Consider the following 19,504-nt stretch of genomic DNA (forward strand, 5'->3'; position numbering starts at 1 on the left):
CGCATCGCACCTGGCGCCACGGTGATTAGCTGGAAGGGCCAGCGGGCAGCGCTGGGATTGGCCCTGCTGCCGAGCGTGGGCGGGGCAAACGGAGGGGCTGGTTTCCTCTTACTTCCGGGGTGGTGGGGTGAAGCGGCAAGATGGCGGTGCAGGCCGTGTATCTGGAGGCCGATGCGTTCCTGGTGTGCCTGAACCACGCGCTTAGCACCGAGAAGGAGGAGGTTATGGGGCTCTGCATCGGCGAGGTGCCGGGGCTGGGCGGGCGGGAGAGCCAGCGGGAGGCAGCGCTGCCCGGGCGGTGCTCAGGGCCTGCGCCGGTGCTGACCGTGGGGCAGCGGCCTGCGGAGCGGGGCTCGGGTGGGCGGCGGTGTGCGGGGCGGGGCTGTTGCCGGCATGGCCAGGTCGCTGGGCCTCGGGCCGACCCGCGCCGGGCTGTTGCCCACTCGTGGGTTCTAGCTCTGTGTTCAGACTTGGTGCCTCAAGTTGCAGCAGGGAAGATTTAGATTGGATACTGGGAAAAAAAAATCTTCACAGAAAAGCTTGTCAGGCACTGGAACAGGCTGCCCAGGACAGTGGTAGAGTCACCATCCCTGGAGGGGTTTGAAAGGCGTTTAGATGAGGTTCTGAGGGACATGCTTTAGTACCAGAATTAGGTTATGGTTGGAATCAATGATCCTGAGGGTCTCTTCCAACTGAAATTATTCTGAAGTCAAAGCTTAGAGTTGGGGAAGGTTCCCCTCTGCATACCTGGCTGTACTCTGATGCATCCCTATGCTTTCTTTGCTGGCTTTTTCCTTGTATGTAGTTGTTTCTTTAGCAGATGAATGATTATTTTTTTCTTTCTTCTGTGTCATTAGGTTGACACCAGCCGAATTGTTCACATCCATTCCGTGATCATCCTGCGCCGCTCTGATAAGAGAAAAGACCGTGTGGAAATTTCGCCAGAGCAGCTTTCAGCTGCTTCTACTGAAGCAGAGATATCCTTTAGTAGAGACAACAGCAAACTCACAAGTGAGGTGGTTTTACCTCACGCCTCTTTTTATGTGCTGTGCTTTAGACTTGTTCTGGTTGGCTTGAAGTTGTCTGCTGCTGCCCTCCTATACCTGCATGGTTTGATGGGCTGTGCTGGCAGTTGCCATTCTGTGGAGTCTTTGTTGGTTCCAGCATTCGCAATGGAATTCTGTTATAACTAGTTTTTATAATTTCTCTGTATTTTTGGCAAGGCTCCGTTTCTGGATGCGCTGGAGAGCCTTTTCCCTACAGATGCTCCAAGCCGCTGTGTTGGACAGCTTGGTGCTGTGTCACTGCCATGTGCAAACAAAATCCAACTTGCTTCTGCAGCCGTGGCATCCTGCAGTGCTGGGGAAGAGGCTTCTGTCAGCTCCCTGCTGTGTCTTGTCACCCCTTTAAAGGGATCTGGAATTCTTTTGGCTGATGAGAAGCTCTTATAAAACTCTGCTGTTTTTCCTTGTGCAAAAAACTTCTTCCATTTACTCTGTTGGTTTCAAAAGCACCTTGACCTGCACACAGGTTGGCTGAAATGACAGGACGTCCCATGAGAGTTGTGGGCTGGTATCACTCTCATCCTCACATCACTGTCTGGCCATCGCATGTCGGTAAGAGCAGCCTAGGTCCAGGTTCTGTTTCTGTATGAAAACTCGCAGCTGGCTAATTGTATTATTTAATTTACTGGATTTTCAGAGCTGCACATCCCAGCTATTGAAGTTTGTTTTTCTCACATGCCTTCTAGTAGGACAAGATTGTCTGGGTGGGCTTCAGGAACCTCTGCCAGTGTAGCCCTGTTCCTGTCTCTGTGCTCCAGGTTGCTCAAACTACCTGTGGCTCAGTCACGGATCAGCTATTGCTGTTCTTTCACACAAGAAAACTAGATCTGGCGTGTGGGCAACAGCAAAAGAAGCGGTGGGAACCATAGGGCTGTTCTGATAATTTTTGACACCTGTGAGTGTTAATGCAAAACCAAAAACATTTTTGAAAGAAGCATGTGAGTGTCATATACATGTTGGGCGTTATGGCAACATAGTGATTTATGTCACCAAGCTGATGCAAAGATTATTTCTTGTTTTGCTAACTCATCGTATGTTTTTAATATTTGCTATTTAATTACATTTTAAATTGCCTTTTTTTTTTTTTTAACCTGCAGCAGTCTGCCCAACAGGTCTGTACTTACCTGGAGTAAGTGCTTTAAAATAAAGCTTGTGACCTTTGTTACCCAGTTCCAGGTCGCCCTTCAATAGGTGGCAAATATTTTTTTCCTTCTTCAAGTGACCAGTGCAGTTCTTATTCTCTTGTTTCTTTGTCCACAGATGTCCGCACACAAGCTATGTACCAGATGATGGACCAAGGTTTTGTAGGGCTTATCTTTTCCTGCTTCATTGAGGACAAAAACACAAAGGTGGGCAACTTAAAAATAGCAATAAACCCTCCAAGTAGCCATGGCAAACATCAGCCCCAGGGCAAAGCTGAAATCCTTGGATGCAGCCGGCAAGAAGGGCTGAGCTCTGCTCGGAGCACAATCAAAGCATGGCTGGAATGGTGACGTTTGGATCGTAATCCCAGCAACAAAAGAATGAGTTGCTGATGAGGCCGCACTCAGCCACAGGCTGGCTCTGCAACCAGCAGAGCTGGGCTGATACTGGGGTTCTGGGGCTGCCTCAGATGGGTGCAGTGTGTGAGCTGACACATGCATGCACATGCCGACACGTGTGCTGACATGCGTGTGTGCACTGACGTGTGCATGTGCTGACGTGTGTCAGTGCTCTTCGACTGCTCAGCCTAGCAGACAGAGCTGATCACACCTCTGGCTTCCTTAGGAGATGCTGCTGTAGTGTGAGTGCTGTGTCTTGTCTGGGTTTCCCAGGTAGCTATTGTTTAAGATTATCTTTTAATGGTTAATGGGTCTGTCAGTATCTGCTTGTAAACAGTTCTGGTGTCCCAGTCGAAGCTCAAAGCACATGCCTTTGCAACCTGTTAAAATGCTATTTGAAAGCATATTCTGCTTCCTAAAGGACCTTGTGTTTTTAGATGATTTTTTGCTTTTGGAATCTGACTTTCTCTCGTCTCTTTTAGACAGGCAGGATTCTCTACACCTGTTTCCAGTCCATTCAGGCCCAGAAGAGCTCAGAGTGAGTACAGCAGAAAAATATGTCCAGCATCAGGTTGTGTTTCATCTTCTCTCTCCTTTCTGGATTGTCTCAAATAAGTGGCTTCTAGACTCATCATGAGGAGCAAATATTGCATAGAAATGCCTGAATGAGCTCCATATTTCTGTTACTGCAGGCTGCTTGAAGAGAATCTAAAGATTAGGACTGATTAATTTAGCCTAGAAAATATTGTATCTTAAGATTTGGTGCAGGATGTGTTAGTCAGAGTTTGAATTTGTGCTGTAATCTGTGATGCAGAAGGCCCAGCCTTTTGTTTTCAACTCCAGAGGTCGAGGCTTCAGCTTGCATTGTGTAGAGTCCCTGGAGTCCCCGCCAACCACACACGTGCTGTACATCACTTTTTTTTTTCCTTTCCTCTACTGCTTTGAAGTTAATTGTGTCGGCTGCCCTTTTAGGTATGAAAGGATTGAAATTCCTATTCATGTTGTCCCTCACGAAACCATCGGGAAAGTGTGTCTGGAATCAGCTATAGAGCTGCCCAAGATCCTTTGCCAAGAAGAGCAAGATGCCTACAGGAGAATTCACAGGTAACAACCCTGGGGGTGCAGCCCTCTCCACGACTGTCTTTGTTAACATGTTCTGCTCTTGCTATAAGTACCATAACCTTAGCAGGGGTATAGAAAATAAGCATTAGCAGCTTGTGTAGGAGAACTGATTGAATACCTTCACATTAAAGAGTTGAAGTTCTCTCAGCCTTGCACACAAGAGTGAAGCATAACTGCTCCTCTGCTGCAACTAAAAAAGCCAGTGTGTGTGTGAGCTAATGGTGGCACTTCAGTAATGTGTGTGATAGTAATTAGTGTTTAACCAGGGTAAGAATGCTGAGAAGTCTGAAAAATGAGAATAAGTACCTTTTTTTTTTCCTTTATTTTTTTTCCTGCCTCTTGTGCCCAACTCTTATGTTTCTGTGCTGTGGGATCTTTGTTACCCTTGTGAATGTACAGGGCTTAAACAAGTGAAGAGGCCTAGATGTACCTGCGCTGTCAGTAGGTAGCTGGTTCTGTGGCCTGGGTTTACCTAACGTGTGCAATTCACTGCTGCCTTGTCACTGACCTGTGTCCTGTTCATTCTCGTAGCCTTACCCACCTAGACTCTGTCACCAAGATTCATAACGGCTCAGGTAAGGATTCCTTTTTTGCATGCTGGAGCCCAGGGACCTGCTCCCAGAGTCAAAACAGGAGAGGCTTAAGCAGGGGTTGGCTTGGCTCTAACTTCAGGGGACGATAGAGCACAGCTGCGTAACAGGCCTCCCTTTGCCATAAAAGGCACTTGTAAATAACTATAAAAGCACAAACTTGTCTTTTTATCTGTCATACGGTTAATTTCCGGTTTCCTTGTTGCATTAAGTCTACTGGAGGAGCAGAATTGTAACTGAATGCTTTAAAGGAAAACATCAAGGGCTATAAAGTAACCTAATCCTGGGTTTTCTGAATGTTGTTATATCCTTTGACCTTGGTACCATTGGTTAAAATTAGAATAGACTGGGGTGGTTTTGGGTTTATTTTCGTTTTAGAACAGCAATGGGATTTTGGATTTGGTGGTTGTTAAAGTAGTGTCTCACTGATCTATATGCATATTTGCATTTCCTGGTGGTTCCTCTAGATCGTGTGCATATGACATCTCTTTTGCCAGTGAGATAGGGTGAATCCTAATCCTGCTTCTGTTCTGAGATAAATACCCCATTGTCCCTTCTCACCTGTTCAATAAATGAGGCATTCTTTGCTCTTGAATTTAGAAGTTAATTAGCATCAGTGCTGACTTATATGCAGATTCCTGTTGTAGGTCTGTCATCCCCCCAGGTGTCTAAAGGTCAGATGGAAGTGCCTTGTTTCACAAACTGCTGATTCTGACTTTCCTATGGGGGATGTCTGGTTGCCTTGGGCAGGATGTTGGAGGGTTTCCCTGACTGTCTCTATTGCTCTCGATTTTGGGGTTGTTGTAGCTAACTGAGCCTTTTGTGTGTTTGCACTGGTGTGATATGTTCTTGCCCTTCCCAGTGTTCACAAAGAACCTCTGCAGCCAGATGTCTGCTATCAGTGGGCCGCTCCTTCAATGGCTGGAGGACAGATTAGAGCAGAACAAACAGCGGGTGCAGGAGCTGCAGCAGGAGAAGGAGCAGCTCCTGGAGGAACTGGCTGCTTTAGAGTGATGGAGGAAATACAGACTGTTCAGAAAAGAGACATGAAAAAAACTGTACAAGACCTACTCCTGGCTGAAGGGTGGCCCTGCGTTGCCTTGCGGTGAAGATCCAAGCTGTGTCTCTCCTGCCCCATGCAGCAAAGAGCACTTTGACAGGATATGGGCTTTATCTGCCCCAGCTTGGTGGAGAGCAGTGGTGTCTCTCCCGGTGCTGCATGATGCAGTGGAGCTCTAGTTCTATGATGGGATTGGGCAGCACCTGAAGAGACTTCAGTTCTGGAGAACACATACCATGGAACAAGTTGTTTCTCCCTCTCCTTTATTTTGTTAGAAGTCTTACTGCTTTACATGTGTTTCAGGAGCCTAGAACAGGAGGTTCAGAGGGCAAAAGTGTGTCCCTGCAATCATATCTGATATTGCCAACTTCTGCCTTCTTTTAGTAGCTTCAGTTGACCATGATCTTAGATCTAGTAATGTTCTGGATTACTGGTTACCCACCCAGTCAGGTAAGAGGTGGAAGGGAAGATCGCGAACAGACCTGGAAGAACTTTGACATAGGATCTGCATTCAGCATACTTCAAACCAAATAAAGAATTCCAAAGCCAGAGTTGTTCAGAGTAGAAATGAAATAAATGCTACAAAGTGCCAGTGCCTGCATTTTTGGGACACAGTCTGTTTTCTCTTACTCCATGTGGTGCTATTGCATGGCCAGCACTGATTTTTCTCTACAAACTAGCCTGGTTCTGGTGGTGCAGTGAGAGGACTGTGGTTCCATTCCAGACGGGGAAAGGTTAAGATGCTGAGAATAGACAGATATGTAAGCCTGTCATTGTTACATGCTTGACTTAATTGTAGCCATTTCATTAGATTGAAATGGAATGAAATACCTGTTGAACAAATCCCTTAAATGGTCTTGCTGACACATTTCAGAGTATCCCTGTCACGTAAATAGTCATCTGCTTTCTGTTATGTGAAGTCTGTCTCATATGAGTGAAGGAACCAACATCACAGTTAAAACTTTTGTTTTGGCACCTTGGCTTTAATCTAAGTCCTCACACGCTCAAGTAGATGAAAAGGAGCTGCCTGAATTACTGCAGTGGAGGCTTTTCAAAGGTCAGTGTCTATCCCACTGTTACCGTTTTCTAGTTCAAGTGCTCTGTACCTTAATCCTTCCTAGGGCAGCAGGTGTCTTACTGCCCCTGTCTTGATGAGACCTTTTGGAGATCAGCTGGCAGCCATGAACTTCATCGCCTCTGTGCAAGGGGATGGGGCTGCCCTGTGGCGGACAGGGCTGGTGACAACTGGTGCCAGCTGGCTCTGCACTGTCAGTGAGGCTGGGGATGCCTCTGGGACAACATCCAGTGAAGGACACGGGTGACAGGGGACACCAGAGGTGTCCATGCTGCTGTGTCATGGATTTTCTATCATGGTTACATCTTGCTCACTCTTGCCCACTCTTTATTAGAAGTATTAAATGCTAAAATATTACAATAATCTGGAATCCTCCAAAGCATGTTCTTAGACTCATGTTAGAGTCATACTACTACATACGAAATTTAAGTAGCATCAAGAAAGGAAGCATATTGAGATATCACAAGGAATCTTGAGGCCTGGTTTTTAAAGCAAAATCAGCACTGAGTTTCTGTGGATGGGTTTCTATTAGATGAAGATTTGTTATTGAACTAGCCAGGCCCAAAGGAATTTCAAGGCCACCTTGGAAAGCTGAAAACAGGACCTGCCCTGGGAGTGAGGCATTTCTACAATAACAGGGCCTCAACATGATGTAAATCAACAGACCTATCAGCAGTGAGAATCCAGCATGTGGACAGCTCATGAACAGAGATGATATCCAATTAGTGAATGCAGGATTGGAGCGTGGACACGTGATCAAAGAATATTTGCATATATAACGAGGCTTGTTTCTGTAATAAATGGCTCTAGCGTGATTCACATTGAATTGGAGTGCAGGGTCCTTTATTCGCTTCTTTATTAGAAGTATTTAATGGTAAAATATTACAATAATCTGGAATCCTCCAAAGCACATTCTTAGACTCATGTTAAATTTTGTATGTAGTAGTACGAGTCTAAGTGGCATCAAGAAAGGAGGCGTATTGAGATATCACAAGGAATCCTGAAGCCTGGTTTTTAAAGCAAAATCAGCACTGAGTTTCCGCATGACTTCGGCGTGGCTCAGCCCATGCTGCTCTCTTTTAGTAAGTCCATAGTTCTCTTTCACATACTTTGCAAAGGGCGTTAGTTGCGTCCTGGCAGGAGTGCCGTCCTTCCGCACGGGCTCGCTCAGGACCAGCTCCCCCCCGCAGAATGCACACGTGTAGCGCTCTGTGTCCAGAGACTTGGAATGACGGCCAATCCTGAAATGGAAAAATAAATACTTAGATTTCCCACTTGTGGCAGACAGTACTTGTGGGAAAGGGCTCCTTGCTCTCTGCCGGGCTGCGCAGGTCAGATTTCTAAGCTGGCATTTTTGAATGGGAAACGGACCATGTGCTTCACACAGCAGAATGATCAAATCCATATTACACATTACTCTACCCTAGAACTTTTCCAATACCTTTTCAGCTTGGTTCCTTGGAAGTACCACCCCCACCAAAAAGCCTATAATAGGATCAGTGTTGATCATGAAACCAGTGATGAGTGGCCAAAATTTTTAGCAAGTTCGCTCAATATTAACTACAGTAGAAGGTGAATCCAAATTTACATTGTTGGAGCAATGCTTGAAAAGTGTGAGCAGCCACATGGGGTGTGACCTCTCCCTGCCATGTTCTTCAAAGCTGAGACATATTCTGATCTCTCTCTTACTGCTTCCCAAAGACCTTCCATCATCACCTATGGTCCTCAGAAGACACTTCTGTCTGTCCTGACCTCTGAACGGAACTGACACTACCTGGAAGCGAACGTGGAATCTCATAGTGAGGTTGTGTGGGCTCAGGAAACATGGAACAACCACTCAGTATCCCAATTGCTTCACAGTTTTTATAAGAGACTCATGATTTCAAGACAGAGGGGATTGCCATGTTGGAGACAAAGTTAATACACAGTCATATGCGAGATCAGAACATTACTCACGTAGCTTTGCACAGGACGCACACATAGGTGAATTTGTAATTAATTTCATAGTTGTGGCATCGTGTTACTACTGGCAGTTCTGGATGAATCATCACTGATTTATTGGCATAGAATCTCCAGAATTGTCCGTGTCCGTTGCGAACACCATTGATCAGCCAGGTGGCTGCATGACAAAGCTCATGAACCAGCGTGTCTCGAAGACGATCTTGGGGTAAGGCAAGACAGACGAAAAAAGAAACTAAGATCAGTCATGTACAGGCAAGTACAGGCTTTCAACCTTAGTCACTGCTTCTGGCCTTAGATACTCATTCTTTATTAAGATGCAAGAGTTATTTTGGAGGTTAGAATTACCAGTGTTTTGTTGGTTTTTTTTTTTTTTTTTTAATAAGTCCTGAAACATTTATTTAGACCAAGACTCATGGATTGCTTTTCTAACACTGATATTTTTTCATCCAGAAACAACTAGAGCTCAGCACCAAATTGTTTCCTCAATTAAAGTAGAATATTTCAGTTGGAAGAGACCTGCAATGATCTCACATTTTTTTAAATCTGCCCAGCCTCTTAGAAGGGTTGTGAGGACAAGTACTACCACTAATGATTTATTCAAGTTAATAGGAAATTTCAAAGCAGGGTCCAGTTCCAGTTCTCTTAGGCCTCAGATTCATGTTTTTATCTCTAGAACTCACTTTCTCAAAGAAAAAACAAATCAGCATTTCTTTTACCTACCTGCAGAGTCACAGACTTTCTCTGAAAGTTCTATGCGAGCATAACGCTTTGCTTCAGGACCTTTTGTCTGCCCACTTACACAATATCCTGCTGTTTTTCTCATTTTCTTATTCCAGATTATTACCATTTTCTCTGGTAGCTGAAAAACAAAACAGTACATGTAATCTAGCTTTTTCCGTCTTGCTTATTTTCTTCTGGCCCTCTGGATTCCCTTTATATTTACTGCAAAGCCAGTACAAGATGTCTCTGTTATTGCCCTTAACACTGTTGTCACGTAAGACGCAAACCCACCCTCCACGGCTTCTTATAATCAGTTTTTCTGTAACCAACACGGGGAGTTTCACACTGCAGGGTGAGACAAAAAGTCCCTTAGTTCCTCTGTCCTGCCGCCAGCAGTGGCTACACATGCTGCTTAAGAGGAAATACAGAGACAGGTCAGGCATTAACTAGAATTTCCTCTTTAAAAAAAGTATGTTTCCCTACTGCTACTCATTTGCAAGACAACACCTCACTGAGCCACAGGTGGTTCCTTTGCATTAAATAGCCCTTAAAGTTGTTTTCTGGTGTTTCGCAGAGAGAGCGTGCATGCATGTTTAATATATGTGCTTTATGAGCATCCATAATAATCTGTGATCGGAAGTTCTACCCCTCAATAATTTACAGGCCAAGTACCGTCTACTTTGGTTGTTCTGAGCTTGCAACTTGCCATTTTTGATTTGATGCATGTTCACGCTGCGAGAGGGTGAATGATCACCCCTTGCTTATCCTCTGTGCTGCTCCTCACTTTATAGGCCCTCATCAGATTTATCTTGGTTAGCTCTGTTCTTTTACCAACAGTTTTCTGTCATCTCAATTAGTTAATGAGCCTAAGTACGTGGTCCAACAGTGGTAAGTGCCAGCACAGGTTCAGGGCTGAAGCGCTGAGGGGAGGATGTTTTGCTTTCAGCAATAGTGAGCCTGTTCAGCTCAGCTCTATGTGAAATCATGACCTCAGCTTGTCCTTGGTCAGCTCAACAGTATTTTCTCAGCTGAACAGAAACATTTTCTTTCCTAAAGAACATTCTATTGACATTACTGAGGGCAGTGTCGCTCCTTTCAAGGATGTTTCTCAGCAGCAGAGGGTCTCCAGTGTCCCAGAACATGTAAAGTTCAAGACAGCATTTCTCTGAAATTGAATTTGGAACCTATAGCTTCAGGTTCACCCAAAACTGTTATTCAAAGGATAAGCGGCTTTTTAATCTCTTCCAGAACAGCAGACACGAACATGGAATGAAGGCCACGTGCGGCATGACTAAGCATGAGGCAACAAGCCCCAACAGCAAAGGGAAGTAAATGCTTTTATCCGTCAGCAGGCAAGAGAGTTGTACTACAAGTAGCGATTAGGTTGTGGTAACGCTGCAGAGGTCACTAGTACACGTGTCTCCAGTGAAAGCTGAATAAGCAATGGTGGTTAAGCAACCTCGTGGTTTTCACAGGAGCAGAAAGCCACAGCTGCCTTTGCTGGGGTCTGCTACAAGAGGCAGCAACAGAAACATTCCTGGGCCGCTGAGCTGATGACAATGCAGGTGCTAGAAAATACATGAAGATAATTATCTGTCACCTCTTCAAAGATCAAACTGATCCGAGGCCCCTCATGTAGTAGTTCCCTCCTCATGGGCTCTGGGACACCATCCAGACTGCTCACTTAGGGCTGGTACAACCATTGCGGCCGGGAAAGTGGGCCAAGCTGAAAACCGCTGCCGTGGTGACAAACTCATTTCAAAGAAACTGCTTGAACTAAGTCATTGCTATAAAGCTTAACTTGTAACTGAGGAGGATAAAGAGGAATCACGTCAAAAAATTAGGAGCAACACATTAACCAGCATTTTAGAATTGTAGTTTTTGTTTTGAAGCCAACCTTCTGCTCAAAGATGGTATTGTTATACAGAGAGTAGAGCTTCTGTGCCAGCTCCTCCTTATTTTTCTTGAAATACTTCACATAGTCAGAAGACGGATTTGAGAGATCTTGCAAGAAACAGCCGGGCACTGAGCACACCCTGAGCCTGCAAGAAAAGCCATAAAGCAGTTTACTGAAGTACAGAGATATCACATTGAAAAATAATGGCCACTTTATGGCCAATAAAGATCTCTGGGGTGCTGCCGCCAGCATAAACCTCTCCTGACTCTCTTCACTGATTTGCCTTGCGAGGCCAGTAAGGCACATGTGCTTATGCTGTCTTCTTCCCTCGCCAGGGGTATGAAAGGGCAGAGCTGTTGCAAGAGTTCTGCAGTTACTTCATTAATTTACAAAACTAGATTATGAGGACTCCTAAGTAGGAAAAGAGAGTGGTTCACATCTTTGTGACACAGCGAGCCGCAATTATACCAAAACGTGATCGATGTATCAACAGCCCTAACATGATCACCCACAATAAAGGTATATTTTCAGAAAGATAGCCAAAGATGCACTGGGAATCCTCAAGAATTCATACAAGGGAAGGAGATATTCCTCTATTCCTCTAGGATGACTAACAGCAATACTGCAGCATCCTGAAAAAGCATCAGTTTTGAAGACATCATATCAAGGTTTTGTATTGGTATACACTATTATAAAATAATGAAAAGAAACATCATATGGCTAAAAGGCAGAATAAAGGCAGCCATTAGAAATGAAAGATATTATTCTGAAAAGCTTAAGCTGCAACCATGTAAAGAAAAAGAAACATGAATTCTGCAAGTTATAAGGATACACATCAAAAATATCAAGACAAGCTTGTTAAAAGGCATGAATTCCTAATAGACTCCGTTTTTATGCATTTTCAGAGGCAGGCAGCTGGATAAACAGAATCTGTAGGGCCAGTCCATGTTAGAACTCTGCTGCACCAAGACAACAAATAGCAAGAGAGCTCACACTTACATAGATTTGACATCTGTCAGATTTATTTGTCATCAATTCCTCTAAGCAGAGATCAGCTTCTATTCTCCCTGTCATACCTGAGAGGGAAAGCTTTGATTTCCAGCTTCTTAACCATTAGCAACTGCTGAATTGGCAGTAGAAGTTCCCGGTACCAGAAATGTCACAATGTCATCCTAGGCAAAATGCTTAGCATCTCTTTGTTGATCTAGAACGGTCCTAGAACCCAGTAAAGATGGAGAATCACTTACTTTCTGTCTGTCTTGGCTGACTGTGAACAACTGACTAATTCATTTCTCGGAGTCCTTCCAGAAGCCACTGTCCTGGAAGGTGTTTCCTGAAGTAAAAGGGAGTTAGGCCTTGGTGTCTTGACTCCCTCCCAGGGTGGCCTCATGTTTTCTAGTTCAACAGAAAGAGTCACAGGATTACACACTGTCCAGTAATTGGGAGCACAGATGTCAGCAACCAGGTAACAGACAAAGGTGAAACGAGTCAAATATTCCACCTCAGCACACACACTCTCGCTGCGCATACGTGAACGCAACAGCTTTTACAACTGATGGAAAGGTAATTGCTGGGATATACTACAAAGCTACCATTCCACAAAGGAGAAGCAAACCCCAAACTTCCAAACATTCCCTCCAGGCAGCGGAGGGAAAACCATTTGTGACTTTGCTCAGGCATTTCTGTGACATTATGTCAATTCAAAATCATCGCGAGCACGTTGGGAGCAGTAATGCAGAGACACCATTTGAACAAAACCGCTGTTCTGACCTGTCATGTACCAGAAGTCACATCGTTCGTTTCCCAGGCAGGTTCTGATCAGGTCACTGCCTATTTCCCCAGTTGCACCCAGACAGATCACTAAAACAAGCAACCCCAACTCCAGAAATCAAGGACCGTGTCAAGGTCTGCGGTTCCAGGAGACGTTCTCTCTGCCAGCTTTTCTACAACTCTGCCCCCGTTTGGGCCACTTGTTTCCTTTTGCTATTCAACCATCTATGGAGAAGCCACCACAGCTGCCAGTTCACTTCTAGAAGATGTTTTCTAGACCACATTGACAAATTCTAATCAAAATTAAAATTTGCTCTTTCCCAGGCCATATTTCCATGCTGTCAGGCATCCCCTTCCATAGGTCTCCTTGCCCTCAACTAGTCCTTGTTAGTAGGGAGGGCACCCTGCGTTTACTGTTCTAGAAAGAGATTTGTTTTCACTTGCTCTCCCTCAGCAACAGCCCTTTTTCCCCTGCAGCCTTGCAGCTGGAGCTCACTTCACTTAGTCGAAGGAGAGAAGGAGCTTCTGGTTCAGGAAATCCTCATTATAAACTGTATTTTAAATAAAAACTGCTCAAAATTTCAGTCTTACCAAAATGACAGCTTCACATTAACTGCTATCACCCATTAAAAAATTAGTTATTCAAAATCACCAATTAGATTTGTTTTCAGAACAACTTTACGAACAAAAAACACGTACAATGATAGGAATTGTAAAATCAAGCAATAGTGAAAAACTTAAAACTTGATACCACAAGACAGGTAGAATCACCTTTCAGAATGCTTAGGGGAATGACTTCTCATTGCATCAAATTCAAATGCAAGATGCCAGTTGCAATTCTAAAGCACAGGCCGCACAAATGAACATAATTAGCTAATCAGCAATACCACTGCTGCCAATAGGTAGCCTGCAGTTTAACTAAGAACAATTGCTTACCAGTTGCGCTTGGCTGATAGACAGTTCTGCTTGTGCTTAAGACTGGTTGTCGGGGTGTACTGCGTTTCATTATCCGTTCTATTAATGATTCAAATTCATCATCGGAGCTGCCTGATTCTACCTCTCTACTTTGTCGTGGTGCCGCACTTGGCGCTTCGTTCTCTACACCCTTTTCACAGGTGCTTGCTTTCCTCCTAACAGGCAGGTCTGGGCTGCCTCTGGAAACGGGTTCTTGTGGATTTTGGGGAGGTGGGAGTTTTATGCAGCTCCCTGTCTCTTTCAGGTCTGTCACTCCCTGTTTTCGGTAGCCAGGCCATGGACTTTCGACAAAGACAGAACATTCACTGTCACTTGAAGCCTCTGAATACTGCAATTTTTGGCAGCAACTGTTTTTCTTTGCAGGAGTCATCCACTTCTTTGGGGTCTGAAGATCTTTCTGTGCTGCAATTCAAAACAAACAGCCCAAAGTTTTGGTAATTTCATTTAGAGGACTTGCCTTCCTTCTTTACCCAGCATATTTTGTCTACAGAATGACTTGTTACAGCCATAACAATGCTGGTTTGCTTACCCAAAGTCCTCTCTCCACAGCAACCATCCCGTATTTGCAGCTCACTCTAATCAGCCATGGGCTGCTGCTCTTTCTCCAGACCCAAATACTTGCAGATCATCCACAATATCTGCAAACCTACAGCAACGCTTTGGAACATACACTTGTCAGAACACTATGACCGTGCTTCCCTCTGCTACCTCCAGAGGAAACAGAAAAGCCTTTGTTACCCTCAAGGAAGAGACAACGTGACCTTACGTTTAACAAGCTCTCCCAGAAATCTATGGGCTTAGCAATAAATGCTCTGTCCACCCATTAAAATTCCTGCTTCACATTTGGTGTCCAACAATTACTTGCCATTCTTTGTTGTACTCTTTCGCACTTTTAAGTCCAAGAAGACATCATCTGAGTCATCAATAAAGTCCTTCAAGCTGTAAAACAAGCAAATAATGTGAAAAGGTAGGCACGAGCAGGGAAACAGAAGAGTAAGTTTGCCTTACTAAAAAAGCAAGCTAAAAAAAGCCACCAATATACCATTATCAGTTGCTCACGGCAGATGTTACAGCCATGTCCATCAGTAGGAATGGCCATAGAGAGTGCACAGTTCCAAACAGCCCATTTTACATTTGACCTGAACATACAGATTGGACACAACAGCTCTCCTGTCTGCACTCTCTCCTACACACATATCTGCCTCTGAATCACTACAACTTCTGATTATTTTTCTGTGTTCTGAATGGTAAACATGATACAGAAAACTAATATATAAACATTGAAAAGTAACGAATGACAGCACTCACCTTGCTTCCACCTTTTTAGGAACAGATTTGGGAGTTTTCAATCTAGCTAAAACTGAAACAATAGAAGATTAATTAAGAACAAGCTTCTGTTTCATTTGTTATGCATTTTTTAAGAGAAAAGTTTGCAACTAGTAAAAATTCAGTCTAAAGTCTTAAAAGAAACCCCCAAACCAAACATAAGAATCCTTTATATATAAATTCCAGCTCTTAATTCCTCAAAGCTGAGAGCAGCTGTCTGGCATTTCCTTCATCATTCAATCCTTGCCCAGCACAAAGCCCCATAAGAAGTGCTGTTATGTGTCTCGCATTATCCAGGGTAGCATCCTCGTATATGTGGATCGTTGGGGGTGGAATTGAATTGGGTTTATCAATATTTTCTCCAAGCATTCCAGTGACTGCAGGTAGCAGTCTTCCTACTGCAAACAGTTGCCCACATGCTTCTTTCACCAAGTGACTCCAAAAAAAATGTTCAGACGAAACAGTAAACAATAGTACCCCACCGCAGAACAGCAGTTCAATACTGCTTCTCAGAAATAAATGCGTTCTAATCACTCCGGGAATACTGAGGTGACTGCCAAACACAACCCACAGTAACACCACAGTGATACTGCACATGCTTGAAGCAGTGGCTCTGAATAGATGATGAGAAATGCCATCAAAATTTCACACACCATCATTCTGTGAGATTCAGGAAAGCTGAAGGGGAATAAATTTCATTAAAGCGTAAATCAGGCTGGGGAGAAGGGAAACAACTGTCCTTTCTTCAGAACATGGTGGGCCAAAATAGCAGTTAAGGAAGGTTCATTCTCACAATCTGAAGTTGCATGCGTGACTTCAATGAGATTATAAACTTTTACACTATGCCATAAGCCCCAAACCAGAAGATAAGTTTGCTTGATAAAGCTTTAATGGCTGATGGGTAGATTCTGGTACCAGGAAGGGCAAATGAGCTACACCCACATGCTACCCCGAAAACACACCAAAAGTTAAAAAGCATAAGATAGGGCTGAGTGTTGACCTCTTAGAAAATCACAAGGTGTGGGGGGAAGAATTCAAGACCTTGAAGCTCACAAAATATTTGGAGCGGTAAGTTATTTTCATTTTTAGCACTCAGTAGTCTTCACCGCTACCTTCACTGCAGAAGTAAACACAGCATCTGCCACCTTCCAGCCACCACGTCCAGGTGGCTCCTTGAAGCCCGAGTGGCCAGCAGCCTTCCCAGACAACCACAGCCACAGCGCTCCTGCCCCAGGGAGAAGCACGGAGCCAAGGAGGCTGACAGGGGGTCACAGGAAACCGAAAGCTTGCAGAAAAATATGACCTGCTACTTAATAAATCAATTCTCTTTAGTTTCTTGTCTCTTGGTATATACATATTTTCACTTCACTCTTTCCCACAGCTGTCGCTATAGTATGGCAATAGAACAGGGGGACTGGACTGGATGATCTCTTGAGGTCCCTTCCAATCCCTAACAATCTGTGATTCTGTGTAACAGCTTTGTAAATATTCCGCTCCAAGCCCAACTGTTTACTCCCAAATACCTCCCACAGCAGAGCTGACTCGTGACTTTGGGGCTCAACCGCCTCCTGGATGGAGAAGGCAGAAAGAGCAGGGAAAAAAAGAGCAGACTGTCAAATATTTAAGTTTTAAAAATGACAGGAATTGAACAATAACCTAAAAAATGGACAGTGTTGAAATATTTATCAGATTTAAAAGCCCAAAGGTAGCACAGGAGCTATACACAGCGCATTTTAATTCAGTTAGATGTAAGCAGTAAGGCTTGACGATGCTTAAGGATCGTTCATGTGGCACTGAGCTGCAGTACAGCACGAACTCTAAAGTAATGAGAAATCTGCTTGGGAAGGATCTGGACTGACACAAGAGTGATATGCAAAAGTCAAAATAAACAGATACAACTTGCTGCCTTACCATTTCAACCACCTCTGTTCAAAGGTTGAATACGTAATTAGGAACATATTGCAAGATTTACAAACCTTTAAATTACTTACCAGTCTGAAACCCACTTGAGATGTAGTAGAACCATGATTAGTTCATCTAAGGAACAAGCTAAACAGAACTCTTGCAACAGGAAAAAAAAAGGAGTGTGTACTCAAGTACTCTTGCACAAAATTATAGTCATAATGGCTATTATCCAAAAAGGAAAATACAAACTTCACGTTTTGTGTGTAAAGGCTAAACATAAAGATAGGGAATTATGCACAGCAGAAGCCATCATGTAAAATTTAGTATTCAATTCCATCTTACCAGGACTTTAAGCCACTACGAAAAGCCAAAAACCTCCCTCATACAGCAAAAGCTGTGACATGTAAGAGGGAATTCTGAGTAGTTTAGACACGTGTTTGGAACAGTAACTGCTTAACAAATATGTTTATTCAAAGACTCCCCGTAGACTAAGAGGAAGCAGGTGACAGGGAACAGACAAAACTACGGCAATAAGAAAAAACAACATAAGGCAAAAAGTATCCAAGATTGAGACAGGAGATTCAAGAAGGCTCAGTGCAGCACAAGGTACCCCTGCTCACCGAGAACAGGGACTCTGCAGCGTGAGCAATGGAAGAAAGTCCTGTATAAAAACCGCTTCGCTGTAACAAGGTAGAGATGTGTCCTTTTAATGCTCTTTCAGAAAACCAATTAATATGTGCTATTACTTACACATTTCAAATTCCTCATCGTCACTGCTGGAAGAGAAGCACAGCACATTGCTGCAAAAAATGGAATGCAGAATAGCATCAAGAACGGTCAGCAGCAGGTGGGTCTGCATGTCCACTGGTCTGAAACACCGGTGAACACTGAGAGCCAAATATATACTGAAAAACACTGAGCGGCTAAAATAGGCTGAACTGTTTTAAATGATTTAGAATAGAAATATCAGAACATGTATATTAAAATTTATAATAACCACATATGTTCAGTATTCAAGTAGCAATCAATCGCTGTCAAATCTGAAAGACTGAACTGTTTGGAGATGCAGGCTTAGGATGCGACATTAGTTTAAGTTCAAATTGGGTGTCAGAAGGGACAAAAAGCTTGTTTCTCATCTTACGTGTGGTATATGGTCAGGTAGTCATGTTGTATTGAGTCTGAAACCTAAAACCACTGAAAAATGAGAAAAAAGCTGCTTTTGTATAAAGTGCACTTTAACATGCCTGCCGGGAGCATTTAGCAAGCTTTCGCAAAGCTGTTTGTGAGCCGCAGAACGGTGCACGGCCACCCGGCTGCGGCTCTCACGCAAGCCACAATACTCTTACTATTTATTTTATTTTCTAACAAAACCCAAACTTTAGCAACTTGAAAAATACACTACACAAATGCTTAAAAATATGAATACAGCTTCTTTTAATCACATTAAAGTTACCTAAAGCTTAAAGACCATAATTCTGAAACATGCTAATACCTACCTACTATCATAAAACAATTGAAGGCGTAATTTAAAGTCATATTTAGATATGATCTATAAAAATAACGCGAGGGACGGGGTTGCTGCTCCCCGAGCGAGGCCTCACCTGCCGCCCCGCCAGCCCCGGCTTCTCGGGCAGCGGGACCCGGCCCGGCCGGCCTCCGCGGCCTTCCCGCCACGTTCCGCGGCCTCGCTCCCGGCCCGGCATTGCCCGTATGCGGCGGCGCGGCGCTCCCCGCCCCGGGGGCTGTGCGGGCCGCTCTGCTGCGGGGAGAGCGCGGTCCGATCCCCGGCCCGGGGCGCTGCGGGAGCAGCGAGGCCCGGCGGCTCCATCGCCTTCGAACCGCCCGCGCCCGCCGCGCCGCTTCCGGGCAGGAGCGTGCGCGCCGCCCGCGCCTGCGCACTCGGGGCCGGACCGGCGGGTCCGCTACCGGCGGGTCCGCTACCGGCGGGTCCGCTACCGGCGGGTCCGCTACCGGCGGGTCCGCTACCGGCGGGTCCGCTACCGGCGGGTCCGCTACCGGCGGGTCCGCGGGGAGGCGGAGGGGCCAGAACTCCCTGTGGCTGCGGGTGTAGCGACGGCCCGCACCGAGAGCTCCGGGCCCGGCGCAGCCACCAGGTCTCAAGCCGAGCGCAACCGAGACAAAATTACCCGAGACAAATCGGCAGCACCGCTAGCAAGGCTGACACCGGTTTCCAGTCACAGTCCTTACCCCACCACGGAGCTGCGGGAGCTTATGCAAAACAAAAATATGAATGGCTACACCAAAGGAGCCCGAAATGAATTATTTGCCCTGAGGCCAGCACCTATTCAGGTAACTAAGTAAGAGGGCTCTGTATCTCCAGCAAAACACTTGCGAGGAGGAAGAGTTTCTCTTTTTCTTCCAGCAGACTGGAAAAAAAAATGCTGAAGGCTCATGTTGATCAGTAAGGCAAACTTTTTAAGGCTTAGCATATGTGAGGAAAATAGGGTAATTCTGTTGAAGTGCTGTAGTTTGGGTT

At 44.8% G+C, this 19,504-nt stretch overlaps 2 protein-coding genes across 4 annotated transcripts; one reads left to right on the forward strand and one right to left on the reverse strand.

Moving 5' to 3' along the window:
• Positions 1 to 122: 122 nt before the first annotated feature.
• On the forward strand, positions 123 to 6,815 carry BRCC3 (BRCA1/BRCA2-containing complex subunit 3). 2 transcript variants are annotated; one of them, XM_065846858.2, is made up of 8 exons: positions 123 to 245; positions 858 to 977; positions 1,529 to 1,616; positions 2,325 to 2,413; positions 3,088 to 3,143; positions 3,578 to 3,709; positions 4,259 to 4,302; positions 5,180 to 6,815. In XM_065846858.2, the coding sequence occupies exons 1-8, from the start codon at positions 141 to 143 to the stop codon at positions 5,329 to 5,331; spliced, it is 786 nt and encodes a 261-aa protein (XP_065702930.1). In that variant the 5' UTR covers positions 123 to 140; the 3' UTR covers positions 5,332 to 6,815. The 2 variants fall into 2 exon arrangements, with proteins under 2 accessions (XP_065702930.1, XP_065702931.1); XM_065846859.2 differs by having other exon boundaries at positions 123 to 221.
• A 495-nt stretch (positions 6,816 to 7,310) lies between these two features.
• Positions 7,311 to 18,862, reverse strand: GCNA (germ cell nuclear acidic peptidase). Of its 2 annotated transcripts, none has more exons than XM_065846935.2 (10): positions 18,609 to 18,862; positions 17,758 to 17,807; positions 15,085 to 15,136; positions 14,642 to 14,715; positions 13,738 to 14,178; positions 12,279 to 12,426; positions 11,032 to 11,176; positions 9,135 to 9,273; positions 8,409 to 8,613; positions 7,311 to 7,693 (listed from the first exon to the last, which is right to left on the reverse strand). In XM_065846935.2, exons 1-10 carry the CDS (start codon positions 18,833 to 18,835, stop codon positions 7,441 to 7,443), a joined length of 1,734 nt encoding a protein of 577 aa, XP_065703007.1. In that variant the 5' UTR covers positions 18,836 to 18,862; the 3' UTR covers positions 7,311 to 7,440. The 2 variants fall into 2 exon arrangements, with proteins under 2 accessions (XP_065703007.1, XP_071669617.1); XM_071813516.1 differs by lacking the exon at positions 18,609 to 18,862 and adding an exon at positions 18,504 to 18,592.
• Positions 18,863 to 19,504: the final 642 nt, after the last annotated feature.

Source organism: Patagioenas fasciata, chromosome 11 (assembly GCF_037038585.1).
Source record: "Patagioenas fasciata isolate bPatFas1 chromosome 11, bPatFas1.hap1, whole genome shotgun sequence".
In the NCBI taxonomy this organism is placed as follows: Eukaryota; Metazoa; Chordata; class Aves; order Columbiformes; family Columbidae; genus Patagioenas; species Patagioenas fasciata.

Excerpts from the sequence above, each read along its gene's own strand:
- BRCC3 (XM_065846858.2), top strand. The coding sequence starts at position 141 with ATGGCGGTGCAGGCCGTGTATCTGGAGGCCGATGCGTTCCTGGTGTGC. Across the intron at positions 978-1,528 it reads CTGCTTCTACTGAAGCAGAG|AGGTTGGCTGAAATGACAGG; the intron begins ATATCCTTTAGT and ends TGACCTGCACAC. Across the intron at positions 3,144-3,577 it reads CAGGCCCAGAAGAGCTCAGA|GTATGAAAGGATTGAAATTC; the intron begins GTGAGTACAGCA and ends CTGCCCTTTTAG.
- GCNA (XM_065846935.2), bottom strand. The coding sequence starts at position 18,835 with ATGGAGCCGCCGGGCCTCGCTGCTCCCGCAGCGCCCCGGGCCGGGGAT. Across the intron at positions 17,808-18,608 it reads CGGGGCTGGCGGGGCGGCAG|CAATGTGCTGTGCTTCTCTT; the intron begins GTGAGGCCTCGC and ends CATTTTTTGCAG. Across the intron at positions 14,716-15,084 it reads CCTAAAAAGGTGGAAGCAAG|CTTGAAGGACTTTATTGATG; the intron begins GTGAGTGCTGTC and ends CTTGTTTTACAG.